This window comes from Ambystoma mexicanum, chromosome 11, assembly GCF_040938575.1.
Source record: "Ambystoma mexicanum isolate Mex_15411 chromosome 11, UKY_AmexF1_1, whole genome shotgun sequence".
Lineage (NCBI taxonomy): Eukaryota > Metazoa > Chordata > Amphibia > Caudata > Ambystomatidae > Ambystoma > Ambystoma mexicanum.
This window is the reverse complement of record NC_090934.1, coordinates 987,732,431-987,748,349: the sequence shown is the minus strand read 5'-3', so window position 1 is coordinate 987,748,349 and position 15,919 is coordinate 987,732,431. Positions and strand designations below refer to the sequence as shown.

Below are 15,919 nucleotides of genomic sequence, written 5' to 3'. Positions count from 1 at the left end.
AACCAGGAAGCTCAGTAGGCTGTGTCATCTTTTGATACTTTGTTAGAATAGTAAGTTTTTCTGAAACTTTTACTATCGCTGCAGTGAGCATGATTTCCTGGCCGGAGATCAGTCTGTTCCAGAATGCATCTTGAGTTAGACTCTCTTCTCTGCTGACAAATCTCCTCAGTAAAGACACTCTTATGGCCCATGTGCCTTCGCACTCCAGCAGTAGATGTTTCAAGGTTTGGAGGTTCGAAGTTTTACAGAATTCGCAGAATTTTATTGCCTTCTCTCCCTGGTTTCTTTGAGCCAATATTTCTCCTGTGTAGGCTAAGTTCAGACGCAGTCTGAGAAAGCTGTTTCTTATCTCACGATCTGGGAATTTTTCCAGGTAACGTGGCATGGTTCCAAGTTTCCTGTCTGCTATCAAGAAGGAGTTCAGTGTTTTTAGGTTTCTGACTCTTGTGATTGTGTCGATCCAAAACATACCAAACCAAATGTATATGTCACAACTAAGTAAGAATATACTACAGTAGTACAAAAGGCACTTCACTGTGGAGCAACCCATAAGCCAGAGAATGTATAGGGATTCCTGGAAAAACAATCACTAAGGAGGAGGGATAACAAAAATAACTTGTGAAAGAGTTACAAGAATGTACACAAAAAGTGACTAGAGACATTTTTTTAAGTTAACCTACTAAAAAGAAGTCTTAAGCAAAGGAGACAAATTGTGTGAAATGACAATCAGGATAAGGGAGACATTCTCCTGAACTTAATTTGTTAAACTAGTGGAAGGATCAGTTAGGATAAGTTCTTGGACAGCAGACTTGTTTTCAGTGTATGACTTCCTGATGATGAACGACCACCTTAATGTTTTATATAGCAAGGGAACACCCACATAGCAATTGGAAAAGTTAGGCCCTTTTTCAATAATTTAATAAAAAAACAAAGTGGCAATATCAAAATATTGTCAATATCAAAATATTGTCTCCGTCTCTTTTCTGACCTGGCACAATATCTAAATTGATCATCAATATGGCTGGTTGTCTCTTGCAATAAAAATATGTCTTGGACTCCATTGGACTCGGAAATGGACATTTGATTCCAAATTATGTAACTGTGGCAGAGAGAGGGGCATCTGCACGTATTTTATGTCATGGTGCCTTAATATCATTCCTAGCTGGCCGAGGATTAAGAACTAATAGACCTGGTCCTCAGCATTGATGTCCAGCTCAACTGAAAGCTATTCTTCTTAAAGGATTCATCGTTTTACCAAATTCCTGTTCACTCGTCTCAGATTGTGGAATCTGGCAAAAAAACGTGTTTCACGAAACCTGGAGTCCAAGTAACCTCTCCAGGGTGAAGACTGGATAATAGAGATGGGGAGACTGGCCACATGGAGCATGGGAATCATGAGAACTTCAAGTGAATGTGTGACAAATTAAGGGATGCGTAGGAGGACTGAATATTGGATGCAATCACTACTCTTTTTGTCCACCTTTTTATTTAATGTCCTCATATCCATACCAACTTCTTCCCTTTTGTTTCCTGCAATTGTGAGGGAAATATGTTAAGATTTATTGATAACCATCATGTTGCCTTATCAACTCAATGCAACTTGCTCTTTGATGACTTTTCCGTTACGTTTTAGACGTTTTTGTAATGCTGTTGCTTCCGTGGTCTGTTAAGGATTATATGTTTATGCTAATGTCTTTAACTGTAGGTTATTACCTCCACATTTTTCTACCCCACTTCCAGACCAATAACAAGAGGAAATTTGCAGTTTTTCATTGAGCTTCAGGGGAATCCACCTTGGTCTCTCCGGATGTTTTAGCCTACAACTAGGGCTGGCCAATATTGACCAAAAGTCACATCTCACTATGTTTGTTTGGGTAAATGCTGAGTTGTTAGCCGCCAACTACATGTGAGATGTCACAAACACTTTTATTTATAAGACACTGATCAAAATAAAGTGCACATACAAGGTTACTCTTCCTGTTTCAGAATACGCAGAGCTGTGTAAATATCAAAATGTAAATACAAAATGGTAGTTTATGTAATTATGTATAGATATGTATATAACTCGATGTTAATGATATTGTCTCATCCTATATCGATTCTGAAAGTGTATTAATATATTTCCAAAAGTTGATATATCGCCCAGCCCTACCTACAACTCCCATCTGCCCTTCGCCATATAGTCAAAGGCGAAGGATCATTGGAGCCATAACCCAACACCTCTAGAGAGTCACAGGCTGCTTACTCCTAATGTACCTAAGGAAAAATGTATTTGAAAAATCAATAATGGCTTTCTCTTTACATCTTGGACATGGAACATTGAAAAAGAGTCCACGAGACATACCCAAACTTTTTCCTTATTCCCCACTCACCTGCTCTCCTCAATGCCATCAGCTCATGTCTTTGAACCTGGCTCTGCCCTATTTACATCCCTCTGTAATCTCCATCGTTACTGCTACATTATTGATTGCCAATGTGTTGCATATGAAGTACTCCAATGCTCATGCAAAGAGGGGCAGGTCATATTGTTAAAGTGTATTAAATACGTATTTATTAAACATATTTATTACAGAGTTTGCACTGACAAAAAAAATGTGATTCCATATGTAGTTGTCTCAATAGCAGAGGTGTATCCTATATCCTACTGTTTACATCAGGAGTGTCCAACTCCAAGCCCCCAGGGCTGCAAACCTGGCCTTTTTCAGTATATCACTGATTAATATTCATAAGATAAATTTGCATGAATTTAGAAATATTGTATGCAAATTTATCTCATGAATATTTATGCGGGATAGCCTGACAATCTGACATGTTTTCCGGCCCTCATTGCCTGCAGTTGGACAACCCTGGTAAGCATAGCCAATTAATCGATTCACTTCCGTCTTTCATTTCATTTAATACATGACATATTTTCATGCTCCATAGATCCTTCAATGCCAGAGTTCCTGAGCTTGAGGAATGTGCAGAAAAACAGAATCTCCCTTGATTGGACACCTGCTGCAAATATGACTGGTGCAGACTTCATTTACAACATCACATACAGTAGTTCACAGGGGGCTTGGAGTGTCACAAACAGCACTGCCTATGCCACCCTTGAGAGACTGGTACCTGGGACAAACTACACAATACACATTGTGACAGTCGCTGCTGGTAATTATATCAGTTTGCCTGTTATCATATCTTCATACACAAGTAAGTTGAGTTTCTGTTTTTGTATACTGTGTTCATGAATGCCCTACACTGATTTACTTGTTCTCTGACATTGTACCAGCAAATATGAATTCAGTATTTCCAAAACCTATGGTGATCTTGTGAATTTATTTTCTTTATTAGCAATAAGCTAAACGTAATAGTGCAAGAGCTGTTCACTACGCCCACTGCTTCTCTACAATGGTAAATATAAGGCAGTTGTTAAAAGGAGCTATGATGATAACAGGACTGCCCCAGTTCTTTTGCTACAGATGCTCACTGTGATTTTATGGGTGTTGCCATCAGCACCCCTCAATATTCCCAATGTGATGTCCTTTGCCTGACTCGCAATTATTGATGCTTTAAAGCTGAAACAAAAATGACAAAAATTAATATTTTCTGCTTTTTATTGAATAGTCTATACAATCCATGTGCACATGTTTTTGACGGAAAGATGCCATCATATGCCTCAATGTTTTGCAAATATTTAAATGTCAATGCCCCTTTGCCTGCATAAATTGCTAAAACATACAAAAAGGAAGCTTTCACTACTGAGGTTTTTTCCCCAAATATGTGTCTGTGTAGTGGTACCAAGGTGTGTTTTCTGGGAATATTTTCCTTAAACAAACTGTTACTTGGCTGTCTCCAATCTTAACCTAGAAACATTGAAATGGTTATTCATTACGTAAGAAAAGTCTAATCCTGAACCATAATGTTAAGGATATCAGCTTTACTTCTTCAGCATAATTTGTTGCGAGAGTTGGCTGTGAAATAAATATGAAATAATGCAGAAGCAATATCAAACAACTGTTTGATTTAAGGCACAAAACGGCCCCATATCATTGCTGCTCTCTGTGATCCAAGAAGAAATAATTCCTCTACACGAGAACTGAATACGACTAGATCCATCACAATATAAAACATATATCAAAGATTACAACACAATTGTAATATTCTGTATTAGTGCAAAAACAAGGGGGTCCTGGGAGTTTCTCTACTACCGGCCTATATCCGGGGTTAGAATCTCAACCAGAGTCTTTAGCTCACCATCCTTTCACAGAAGAGAAATTTCCACTACATATCAGTCTTTTTCCTGCCGAAGGGCAGTCCAACACTGAAATGCCTGGCAATTCTCTTCTGAACAAGAGTACCACCAGCAATCCCAGACACGTGTTTCGGCCTGGTTGGGCCTCGTCGGTGAGGTGGAGCTGTGCCTCTCTAAGAACAGTTAGCAAGGGTTCCACGTCTGGATCACCCTAGTAACTTAGGGTGAAAACCCCAAGCTACTTAATAGGCAAAAACAAGGGGGTTCTGGGAGTTTCTCTATTACTGTTCTATTTCCCGGGTTAGTGTCTCAACCAGAGTCTTTAGCTCACCATCCTTTCACAGAAGAGACATTTCCACTAAATATCAGTCTTTGTCCTGCCCAAGGACAGTCAGCACTGAAATGCCTGGCAATTCTCTTCTGAACTAGAGTACCAACAGAAACCCCAGACACGTGTTTCGGCCTGCTTGGGCCTCGTCAGTGAGGTGGAGCTGTGCCTCTCTAAGAACAGTGAGCAAGGGTTCCACGTCTGGATTACCCTAGTAAGGAGGTTCTGGGAGTTTCTCTACTACCGGCCTATATCCCGGGTTAGAGTCTCAACCAGAGTCTTTAGCTCACCATCCTTTCACAGAAGAGAATTCTGGGCAGGACAAAGACTGATGTGTAGTGGACATTTCTCTTCTGTGAAAGGATTCTGAGCTAAAGACTCTGGTTGGGACTCTAACCTAGGATATAGGCCAGTAGTAGAGAAACTCCCAGAAACCCCCTTGTTTTTGCATATTAAGTAGCTTTGGGTTTTCACCCTACGTTACTAGGGTAATCCAGACTTGGAACCCTTGCTCATTGTTCTTATAGAGGCACAGCTCCACCTCACTGACAAGGCCCAACCAGGCCGAAACACGTGTCTGGGGTTGCTGTTGGTACTCTTGTTCAGAAGAGAATTGCCAGGCATTTCGGTGCTGGACTGCCCTTGGGCAGGACAAAGACTGATGTGTAGTGGAAATTTCTCTTCTGTGAAAGGATGGTGAGCTAAAGACTATGGTTGAGACTCTAACCTGGGATATATTGCCAGTAATAGAGAAACTCCCAGAAACCCCCTTGTTTTTGCAAATTCTATATTACCACCTGCCGGGGGCATGGTCTTGGCCTCCCAGCCAATGAGTAGGCTCAGAAACGGGGCTTTGCCACATGGTAAAGCACCAGTTGTGAGCCTCCTCAGAGCTGGAGGCCACCATCTTCCTCCTCCAGATAGTGATGTAAGTGCCCCTCCATCCCCCTCGTCCCCATTCCTCAAACCCCTCTCCTTATCCACACATTTCGCCCCCTCCCATCCCCATCCCTCTTACCTTCTGCTTCTATGTCCCTCGCCGGTGCTGTGAGCACTAGTGTTCCCGGAGTGTCCAGATGCATGAAAAGAGAGACGGGACAACATGGAGTCCCCCCTCTCCTGATCCATGGCGCCCATATTTGTTTTGAATTTTTATTTTTTAGTTGCAAAAAGCTGTACATGTCCTTTCTGTACTTAAAAAAAGCAATATTAGCCTCACAAGGGTGGGGGGCATTACTGGACCTTGTGCTTAAGTGCAGAACAGTGATATTACTATTATGTGACCAATTCCATGAAACGCCATATTATGCCGAGATATTTTTAATCCTACTGCTACTGAAACAACACAGCTTCCAATTATGTTCCAGGGACCTTAAAGGTGCCATTTGTAAAATGTGCCCGCTGGTCAAGGATAAACACATAGAATTTCTATGTGGTAAAACATATGTTTACTTCGCCATTTCTTCAGATTTAAACCTACAATGTTCCTACAAGTGAATGTTCAATGTTGCTACAAGGGAATATACTTGTAACTAATTGAATGTTGGTAGCTCAATCAGTCCTCTCCACAAAAATCATTTTAGGGTGATCAAGTATTGTTCGCTTCAGTAGACGTTCGCTGCACGTTGGCAAGAGAGGCCTCTAACCTGAATCTCAGACAGATTAGAGTCATGGACATTGATGATTCCAAAACTCTGCTTTTATGACAAAAAATGTCTGTGTCAATTCTGATACTAAAATCTATGTTTTCTTTCAAAATAATTAGGGATTACGTTTGTTCTCCTTGCATATAATATTGATTATGTCTATTGACTGCGTTTACACATTGAGTGTTCACAATGAACACCCTTTTTCCTACACTCTCCTCCTCATCTAATTCCCTTTTTTGTCAAAGCATATTTTCTTCAGCATGCATTTGTTTGCTCACAAAACACATTGCACTTTATACTATATTGGTTCCGTAACTAAGTAACTCCAAGCAATACCATGTTGGCTTAGTTGATATGTAGGGGCCAAGTTGTGTGAGAACCTCCCTCAACTTTACAAATTCAAGCACTTTACACAATCAATATAGAGCACCTTTTATGCCATGTTGCCCTGGCTACCCTATTAAAGTTATAGATATAAAGGATGAGTTGTTTGTACTAATTGCTATAATGTTTCAAACTTTTCATCTAACTTAAGTGGCAGATCATTTTTTACACAATATGAATATGAAATGTATGAGTCTAATTGTTCGTGTACACTGCCCAACATGCACCATTATGACCCTTTACCAACAAATTACACACAATGGCCCAGCCAAGGTGACAGTGGCCAATGTTTGCAAATGTGAATCACGCCGTCACTCCTGTTGTCTGTAAACTCTCTGGTCCCTCTAACATTATTTTATTTACTTAGATTTTGGATTGCACTGGCTCATAACAGGATTCTCATAATGCATTGTGTTAATTACAGACACACTGGTAGAATTTGCCTTCCAGCATGTTGATGTATGGGTATAAATGTGTTCTCAGTGTGTTGGTTTATGCACCCTGTAGAGGTTAATTTCTTCAATTTTTCAATAGCAACAAATACTTGTTGGTTTTGCTCGTTTTCATTCACTTCCTTGCACTTTTCTGCCCTTGAAGAGCTTGCTCACCATCTCATTGTTCTAGCACTCTGACATTACTATGCATGTGCATGCAGGTTTCAGCATACAGATGGGCGGCGGCTCTCGCTCTCCACAAGGGATGGGGATTAATTGGATCTGATTCTTTCAATATATGTGCCTCCAATTAAGGTTTCAATTCTTAAGCACATAGTGATGTTTTCTCTATTTTCTGTTTACTAAAGACATCACTATCTTTTTAAAAAGAAAGTGCTTTCACATTACCTACAATGAAATTCATGCAATATTGTTATTCATTTAAATTGATATTAGTTAATTCACTTGTGCCATCTATATCACTTTGCTATTTCAAAGTGCGCTGATGATCGCTAAACAATATCTATCAGAGTGAAACGCATACTGTCTCGGATTGAAAAATACAGCTACAAGAATGACATATTTTTTCCTATCACAAGGAAGAGAATACATATTTTATTTAACTGAATGGACTCATTGCCAGCACCTATCCTTGCTTTAGTTACAATCACTTGTAAGGTGCATTCACACATGAACCAGTGCTGCCATTATATTATATGCATCCAAAACTAAGTGGTGCTTTTATCAGATCCCACTGCAGTTTAAAAGCATATACTCTTGTGTTATGTGCAGATTTCATTGATGACATCCAATATTCACTAAGATATAATCAAACATGCATTCCTTACCTCAGGCATTATAAAAATTGCTAGACAGCGTCAGCAATTTAGTTATTGACAGAAGAACAAAGCGTTCTTAATTTGTAGACATATACCCTCTAACACTTATGGCTATTCCTTCTTCTTTCAATCCAGACAGTATACAGAGCAATACCTAGCATAACAGCCTGATCAACATGCACCACAGGCACATGCCTATACATTGTTGGTCCAGTTATGCACCCCCTTGAACTGGTCAATCGGTCTCAAGTTGGTCTAACCTCAGGGGTACCCTGTTACCCATGTCCTCAACAGCTGGTGAGCTCGGGCAGGCCAAACTCCCTCTCTCGGATGCCAAACCAGGAGTGGCAGGAAGTGCCTGTGGGTACCCCGGGAGTTGCTAGGCATATCCTGGTGACCCTTAATGCAGTTATTGAGAAATCTGTGATATCTATTATGATTTGGGTCTCAATGCTTCAACAATTTAGAGTTTATTGAGACATCTGACCTTTTCCTCCTTAGGGCCTGAACGGATACCACCTGAGAATATTACTGTCATAAACAATAACTCAACAAGTTCCCTGCAGATCAGCTGGAACCAACCCCCTGGAATCGTGGAACTATACACTATCGCCATTCAAGGAGCCGTCAACTTAACCAAGAAAAGCACAACTGCGCAGCCTGTTACTTTCACAAGCTTGCTCCCTGGAAGGGAATACACTGTCACAATCACAACAGCCAGCGGCCCTTACAACGAGATATCAGATCCAGTGACGGGAGTAACAAGTAAGTGTATATGTTGCAGTGTACAGATTTATTGTCGAAAGTGTCAAAACAGCCACAATACATAAAGACAGAAAATCATTTTTGACTTCATGGTGAATTTTACCTGCACGTTTATGAGGTTTAAGTAATAGGAGGTAGTTCCTCCAATGTACCTCCAAAATTAGGCAGTATTAAAACCTGCTAATTCCGCCAGTGGTAATACCGTGGAAAAATTGAGGTAACGGAATCACCTCCACTTTTTTCCTGCACTGCAAAACTCGTAATGAGGCCCATTGTGGTGTCCTGTCAATTGGTCGACAACAAACTGGTCGACTGCAATTTGGTCGACACCATTTGGTCGAATGCCAAATGGTCGAATTTTTTTTTTTTTATATATATATATGTGTTTTGTGGGTTTTCGTGTGGGGAAAAAAAAAAGAAAAAAAAGGGGGGATGGGGGGGGGGACCCCCCAAAAAAAACCAAAAAAGGGGTAAAAAAAAAAAAATCGACCATTTGGCATTCGACCAAATGGTGTCGACCAATTGTCCTGTCGACCAAATGTTTTCGACCAATTGACTGGTAACCGCCCATTGTCAGCATTGTCAGTACTGTTTGAAGTAAATATGTAAAATAGGAAGGATCCTCATTAGTAATGCCTCTACACCTTATTTCTTGTTTGTCCTTGATTAATTGCGCAATTTGATGTTAATGGTGATGATGTTTTAGATTAATATACTGAGCCAATGATTTTTGGTGGCCTAATGTTATGTTAGCATTTATTCATCAGAGTCCTGCTGTTTGATAAGTGTGTTATTTACCATGCTTATTTTCCTGATATTAAAATGTGTATATTGCATGGGTCCTGTGGGCTTGCTTCATGAGCTCCTGCCTTTACACTTTTCATCTGGTGCATGTTCTTGATGCTCCTTCTTATGCCACTTGCATACACCAGAAACATGGGCAGCACTGGTAGTTCCAGGACCCACAACCTATGGGAAGATACAAGACAAATGACTCCTGGGAATCTGCGTGCTGCCACAGGGCAATGGGGCAATATAAAATGAATGAAGTAAAATCAGTATATCATACAAACAGCTCACTGAACTGTGCAAATCTGCCCTTAAAAGTAAAAGGGCTACAGCAATGGCCAATGCACACTCAAATGCATCTGTACAACCACAAACAATAAGGGAGGGTTCTGGGTGGGGATGATCCTAGTGCGGAGACCACACAAGTGAGACAGTTGCAGCAATAGGGGAACTCTTGGAAGCTTGTCAGTAGCTACTCTTAACATACCCATGAAGCCAGAATAAAGGGAGCCAAGAACATGCTCTAGTTCATGTAATATTGCTTTGTAAAATATTGGCTTCTCGACCCATTACTTGGAGTAGTCCAGGAGGTATGGGGCGTGACATCAATTGCTCCTGGAGACACATTTAATTGCAAAGGAGATGACTTAATAGAGATGGGAGTGGTGGGGGTTGATTTCCACTCCTGAACTTCTTCTAATTTTCAGGTTCTAATCAGTTGTATCCCTACAACATGGAGGGCAGAAACGGGTAGGAAATGATCCAGTCTCTAATTATTTGATCCTGCATCCTAATTTTGAAAAAAAATCAGTTTCTCTAGGTAACATATTTCTACACACATACACTCCAAGGATATTCTATATAATATTATGGGATATTCACAAATGCCCTTACTTGCTGGTAGGTAGGGACTTCAAACTACCATCTGAAAACCAATTGGACAGAATCCTAGCTGGTCAGACACCAGACAACTTGAGGCATAAAGAAACTACAGGGTCTTGTAAGGCAGTTATGCCTTGTGCACACATGGAAACTGGCACACCTGTCGGGAGGGAGCATGCTGTTCACTGCACTGCGCCTGACAGCTCATTCCATATCAATTACCTTTGCCTATGAAGGAATTGAAAGGATGACATAACCAAAGTAGATATTGGCAACATACAACTATCCAGCCACACACTGGTGCTGACATAACTAAAGTGGATATTTTTAATGTAAATTTTTCTGACCAAGCTCTCATCTAGGTCACAATTTAAGTGGATCTGAAAAAGTATAGACCAACTAGGCGTTGACTTAATTTAGCTCTCTTCCTAAATTGCAATCTCGCAAACCAAAAGAAAAAAAGACCTCATATTTTCTTATATTACACAAAAGCAGCGCTGATTGTCCCTACTGTTGACCTGGTGGTGAAGGTCATCATTCAAATGACTTGGAAGTGCGGCGAGTGTGTTGGCCGTGTTGCAGACTCTTGAGCCGACCTGTGTGTCAGAGTCTTTTTTCAGTGCTCACTGTGTGGAGGAGGACCTTGCCTTATTTCAGCCCGGCTTGCAGCGGAGCGCAGCGGAGTGCTGCAAGTGTGTTGGTTGTGTTGCAGACTATTGAGCCGACCTGTCAGAGTAATTTTTCAGAGCTCACTGTGTGAAGGAGGACCTTGCCTTGTTTCATCCCGGCTTGCAGCGGAGCGCAGCCGAGTGTGGTGAGTATGTTGGCCGTTTTGCAGACTCTTGAGCAGACCTATGTGTCAGGGTCTTTTTTCAGTGCTTACTGTGTGGAGGAGGACCTTGCTTTATTTCAGCCCGGCTTTTAGCGGAGCACAGCGTAGTGCAGCAAGTGTGTTGGTTGTGTTTCAGACTCTTGAGCCGAGCTGTGTGACAGAGCCTTTTTTCAGTGTTCACTGTGTAGAGGAGGACCTTGCTTCATTTCAGCCCAGCTTGCAGCTGAGCGCAGCAAAGTGTGTCGAGTGTGTTGGTCGTGTTGCAGACTCTTGAGCCGACCTGTGTGTCACAGCCTTTTTTCAGTGCTCACTGTGTGGAGGACGACCTTTCCTTATTTCAGCCCAGCTTGCAGCAGATCACAGCAGAGTGCAGCGTGTAGGTTGGCCCTGTTAGCTTTGCTCCGTGCTCCTGCGATTTTTACCCTAATGGTTCCCGATGCTCCGGTTGTATGATCTAAAGAGGAACATTTAGAAAATCGAATCCCTACCATAATTCCTCTGGCTATAGTAAAAGCAGAAGTGAGCGGAAACACCGGAAGCACCAGAAGCACTGGAACTGGGGTGAGTCCTTCTCCCTATTTCAATACTCATTCCTACAAATTTTAAGGTGCTTTGTGATATTGACTGCCAGGCGATATGATATGATATGGCATTTATAATGCGCCTGTACTCAAGTGTTTTAAGGCACGACGAGGCAAGGGAGGGGGAACAGAGGGAAGACAGACAACGATCCTACTATGCCAGGTGTCATTCAGATCGCGCAAGTGCACAGGAAGGGGGATGGGGAGAGTGCGAGGGGAAGAAGGAGGGGACAGTGCAGTAAAAGGATAATAGAATAAATAACAATAAGTGAAGTATGGCCAGCAGCTGGCAAGTGCAAGGGTAAAGGGTAAGTGCAGGCATCAAGTGTCAAGTGCTGGTAAGGAACTGTAGGGATACAGAAAAAACAGTCCCCAAGTGCAGGGTTGCAAGGAAGGCAGTGCAGGTGTGCAACTGGCGGGGGAGGAGACCTGGGCCCGAAATCAGAGGGTGGCCAGGTAGCCAGTGCACCCCTTAGGTGATAAGGACTCCCAGGACATCCTGTCCACCCTCTCCACCCCACCCCACCCCTCCTCTCCCCTCTCTATCTGTGCTTGCTGACCCTCCTTTAGCCACCCCCCACCATCCTTCTCGTCCTTTCCTCTTTTCTCCCCTGACGAGGTCGCCAGACAAGCCTGATCTGTGAAAGCCCGATCAAAACAGGTTCATCCCTATTCCTCTAAAACAATCAAAGACCATTGACACCCTCGCTCTTGCTGATTTTTGCAACCACTCATTTGCCTCAGGATCCTTCCCCTCCCCTCTGAAGCACTCCCTTGTGCATCCTCTTCTCAAGAAAACCACAGCTGATCCTTTAGTCCAGCTAACTATCGCCCAATTTCCATTACTCCCTTTCTGGGCAAACTCCTGGAAAAGTTGGCCATCTCTCAGCTTAACCTTCATTTCAATTCTGTTGGCTGTCTCCATGACCACCAGTCTGGCTTCAGAGCTGCCAGAAGCACGGAAACTGCACTTCTGAACATCCGTGAAGATCTGCTCTCCAACCTTGACTCTAGAATTCCCTCTGTCCTCATCCTCCTTGATCTCTCTTCTGCCTTTGACACTGTCAACCATACCATCCTGGTCAACCGTCTCTGTGAAAACCTGGGTATTACTGATCAGGCTCTGGTCTGGCTGTCCTCTTTCCTCTCAGATCGACCCTCCTTCCTTTCATCTATCTTCCTCTCTACCTGTGGTGTTCCCCATGGGTCTAACCTCTTGCCCTGGCTTTTCAACCAATACATGGTAACGCTCGCCCACTGCATTGCTGCTTTCTGCTCAAATTTCCAGTGCTACGCTGATGACACTCAACTCATTTTCAGGCTGCCCTCTGCCACCTCCTCTCCCTCTCTCATCTCTGATGGCCTAACTGCCATTCAAGATTGGCGTGCCGCCAATGATCTTTGTCTGAATGCCAGCAAGACGGAGATCCTCCTCATCGGCACACCTTCACCATCCTTTCCCCTCACTCTCTGGCCGGCCTCACTTGGCCCTCCTCCTACCCTCACCTGCGAGGCTAAGAACCTCAGGGTCATCTTTGACTCCACCCTTTCCTTCTCCGCCCACATCTCTGAGGTCTCTAAAAAGTCAAATTTCCTACTGCACCTCCTCAGAGGTACTCTGCCGTTCCTCACCTTCCCGCAGAAGCTCATGGTATCCCAAGCTCTAGTTCTCTCTTTGTTGGACTATTGTAATAGCCTCTTTCTAAATCTACCTGCCTCTACTCTCCGCCCTCTACAACTAATCCAGAACAGGACTGTGAGACTTGTCCTTGGCCTCAAGCCCTGGGATCGTATCTCTCCAGCTCTGAAATCTCTCCATTGGCTCCCAGTGGATGCAAGGATTAAATTCAAAACCCTCTGCATTGTCCACAAGGCTTTCTGGGGCCTGGGTCCAAAATACCTTCAGCTATCCCTCCGCAAATACCTCCCCTCTCGAGCTCTTCGCTCCTCTACCTTTAACTCCCTCAGAGTCAGTCGTTTTTTAAAGAAACGAGCTGGGGATAGATCTCTGTCTTTGGCTGGGGCCTCCCTTTGGAACAGCCTCCCTGCTACTCTAAAACTTGAGGAGAACCATCTCTGGTTCCGGAAGCACCTCAAGACCTTCCTCTTTTCTACTGCCTTTGCTCCCCCTCTCCCCTGCTGATCTGTTCCCTCTTGGCGCCGTGCACCTGGCCACCCTCTGTCCTCCAGGCCCAGGTACCTGCTCACCTCTCCACCCTCCTGCACTGCCTCTGGGCCACCCCTTGCACTGGGGTCTGTATCTGTACCCATATAGCCCCCCCTTTTCTTCCTGCACTTATCAGACCTACCCTGTCTGCTGCCTTAAACCTAGCAAATTGCTGGCTGCACTACCACTGTTTCTTGCCTTTATTATTAATTTATTGTTATTTATCTGTTTCTCCTCTGCTTCGCACTTTCCACTTCTCTACCCTTCCATGCACTTTTCCCCTCCCCTCTCCCATGCACTTGCGCGTTCTCAATGTCACTGGGCCTAGTAAGATCGCTGTTTTGTTCTCCCCTGTTCCCCTCCCTTGCCTTGTCGCTCTCTGAAACACTTGTGTACAAGTGTGATATAAATACAATATCAATATCAATATGCCATTTCTGTGAGGAACTCCCTAAGTCATTCCCCATGGTGGCATTCATGGGACTATCAGATGTGAAGAACAGTATAAAAACAACAGACTTGGCTGAAGAAGAAACTCAATTATACTGTTACAAACAAGAAAGAGAGTATGTCTCTTAAATAGAAACCACCATTTAATTGAGACAAAGAGGCTGAAAGGAGAGCACACGCTGATGCAAAATGAAGCGCAGAGATGCATACGCAAACAGGTGAAGTCCTCTGGCAGCGTAACACATGAGAGAGGCGGAGTGAATTAGAAAAACACAGAGCTTGCAACTTTCAGACCAGCTCTGAGAGCGAGAACAAGATGCTGGACACCAAGCGTCGATAAGGAGAGAGAAACCAAGAAGACGAGAACTCCAATCAAGGGGGTGGCTTGACCACAAAGACTTTGTGGTGGGCAGTGTACCCATACAACAATGCAAAAAAAAGCAAAGCTGCAAAATCAACGAACCGTCCAGATACCCGCAGGCTTACCAGGTCGCACAGAGAGATAGGCCCCAGAGCGGGACACTGGAGAAGACGAGAAGGTTACGAATATAAACGACCGAAGTGAACCCGAGCGAATCCAGACCCCGGAGATGTTCCCCCACATATTGAAAGGTAACAGGAAGAACGGGAGAAACGGAAGACCGGCGGGGAACTATTATGAAACAGGAGAACATCGTCTCAGTGGAATTGATGAGACAATGAAATTAAAGTCGAGGAAATTGAACTCTAATAATGTGAGATAGCGAATCACCATAAAAGCTGGAAAAGAGACCATTAAGATTGAGCCTCAAGTACCCTGGAAAGAGGGGAATGTACCACATATGTTAAGAGGCAGAGACTGTAAACCAGAAAGAGAATTTTATGAAGGGAAGACAAGTGAAGCCCATAAGAGAAAAGATACACAAACCAAGCCACCCCAAGAGAGGGGGAACATTGCATACCAAAAGTATATGTCACAACTAAGTAAGAATATACTACAGTAGTACAAAAGGCACTTCACTGTGGAGCAACCCATAAGCCAGAGAATGTATAGGGATTGCGCGTTGTGTGCCTTTCTCCTGCTGCCCCCTCCCACTTCCTGGTCCTCCTCTCCCTCCCGCCTCCCTGCCCGCCCACCCCCCCCCTCCCCTTTCCTCTCCCTCTGCCTATAACCTCCCCCTTCCTGGGCAGCCCTCTGCCCGGCAGCCCCCTGCGGCTAAGGGCCCCAGGCCAAGGGCGACTCCTCAGCTGCAGCTCCCTGTGTGTCTGCAGGTGTCCGCAGGGGACGCAAGGCGCAAGCTTCACCTGCTTCTCTGCTCCCCCGGCCCACCCCTCCTTCACCTGGTTCACCTCATCCGCATGGTGCCTTCGCCTCACTGTATTCCACAATTGTGGTAAACTAGGTTGTTTCTCTCCCCTCGTAGGACTCTCAAACTAAGGTGGCCCTGTACCTAATACGCATTTACTGTTTCTCTGAAATGTGGCAAACTAGGTTGTTTCTCTCCCCTCGCAGGACTCTCAAACTTAGGTGGCCTTGTACCTAATACGCATTTACTGTTTCTCTGAAATGTGGTAAACTAGGTTGTTTCTCTCCCCTCGCAGGACT

General features: G+C 43.6%; 1 protein-coding gene across 1 annotated transcript in view; it reads left to right on the top strand.

The window, feature by feature from the left end:
• LOC138505094 (uncharacterized) overlaps nucleotides 1–15,919 on the top strand; it is a 717,078-nt gene that overhangs the window by 464,943 nt on the left and 236,216 nt on the right. Inside the window, exons 43-44 of the mRNA XM_069625408.1 lie at nucleotides 2,926–3,192; nucleotides 8,370–8,633. Of these exons, the coding sequence (XP_069481509.1) occupies nucleotides 2,926–3,192; nucleotides 8,370–8,633 (531 nt within the window). The remainder of the gene's footprint in view (nucleotides 1–2,925; nucleotides 3,193–8,369; nucleotides 8,634–15,919) is intronic.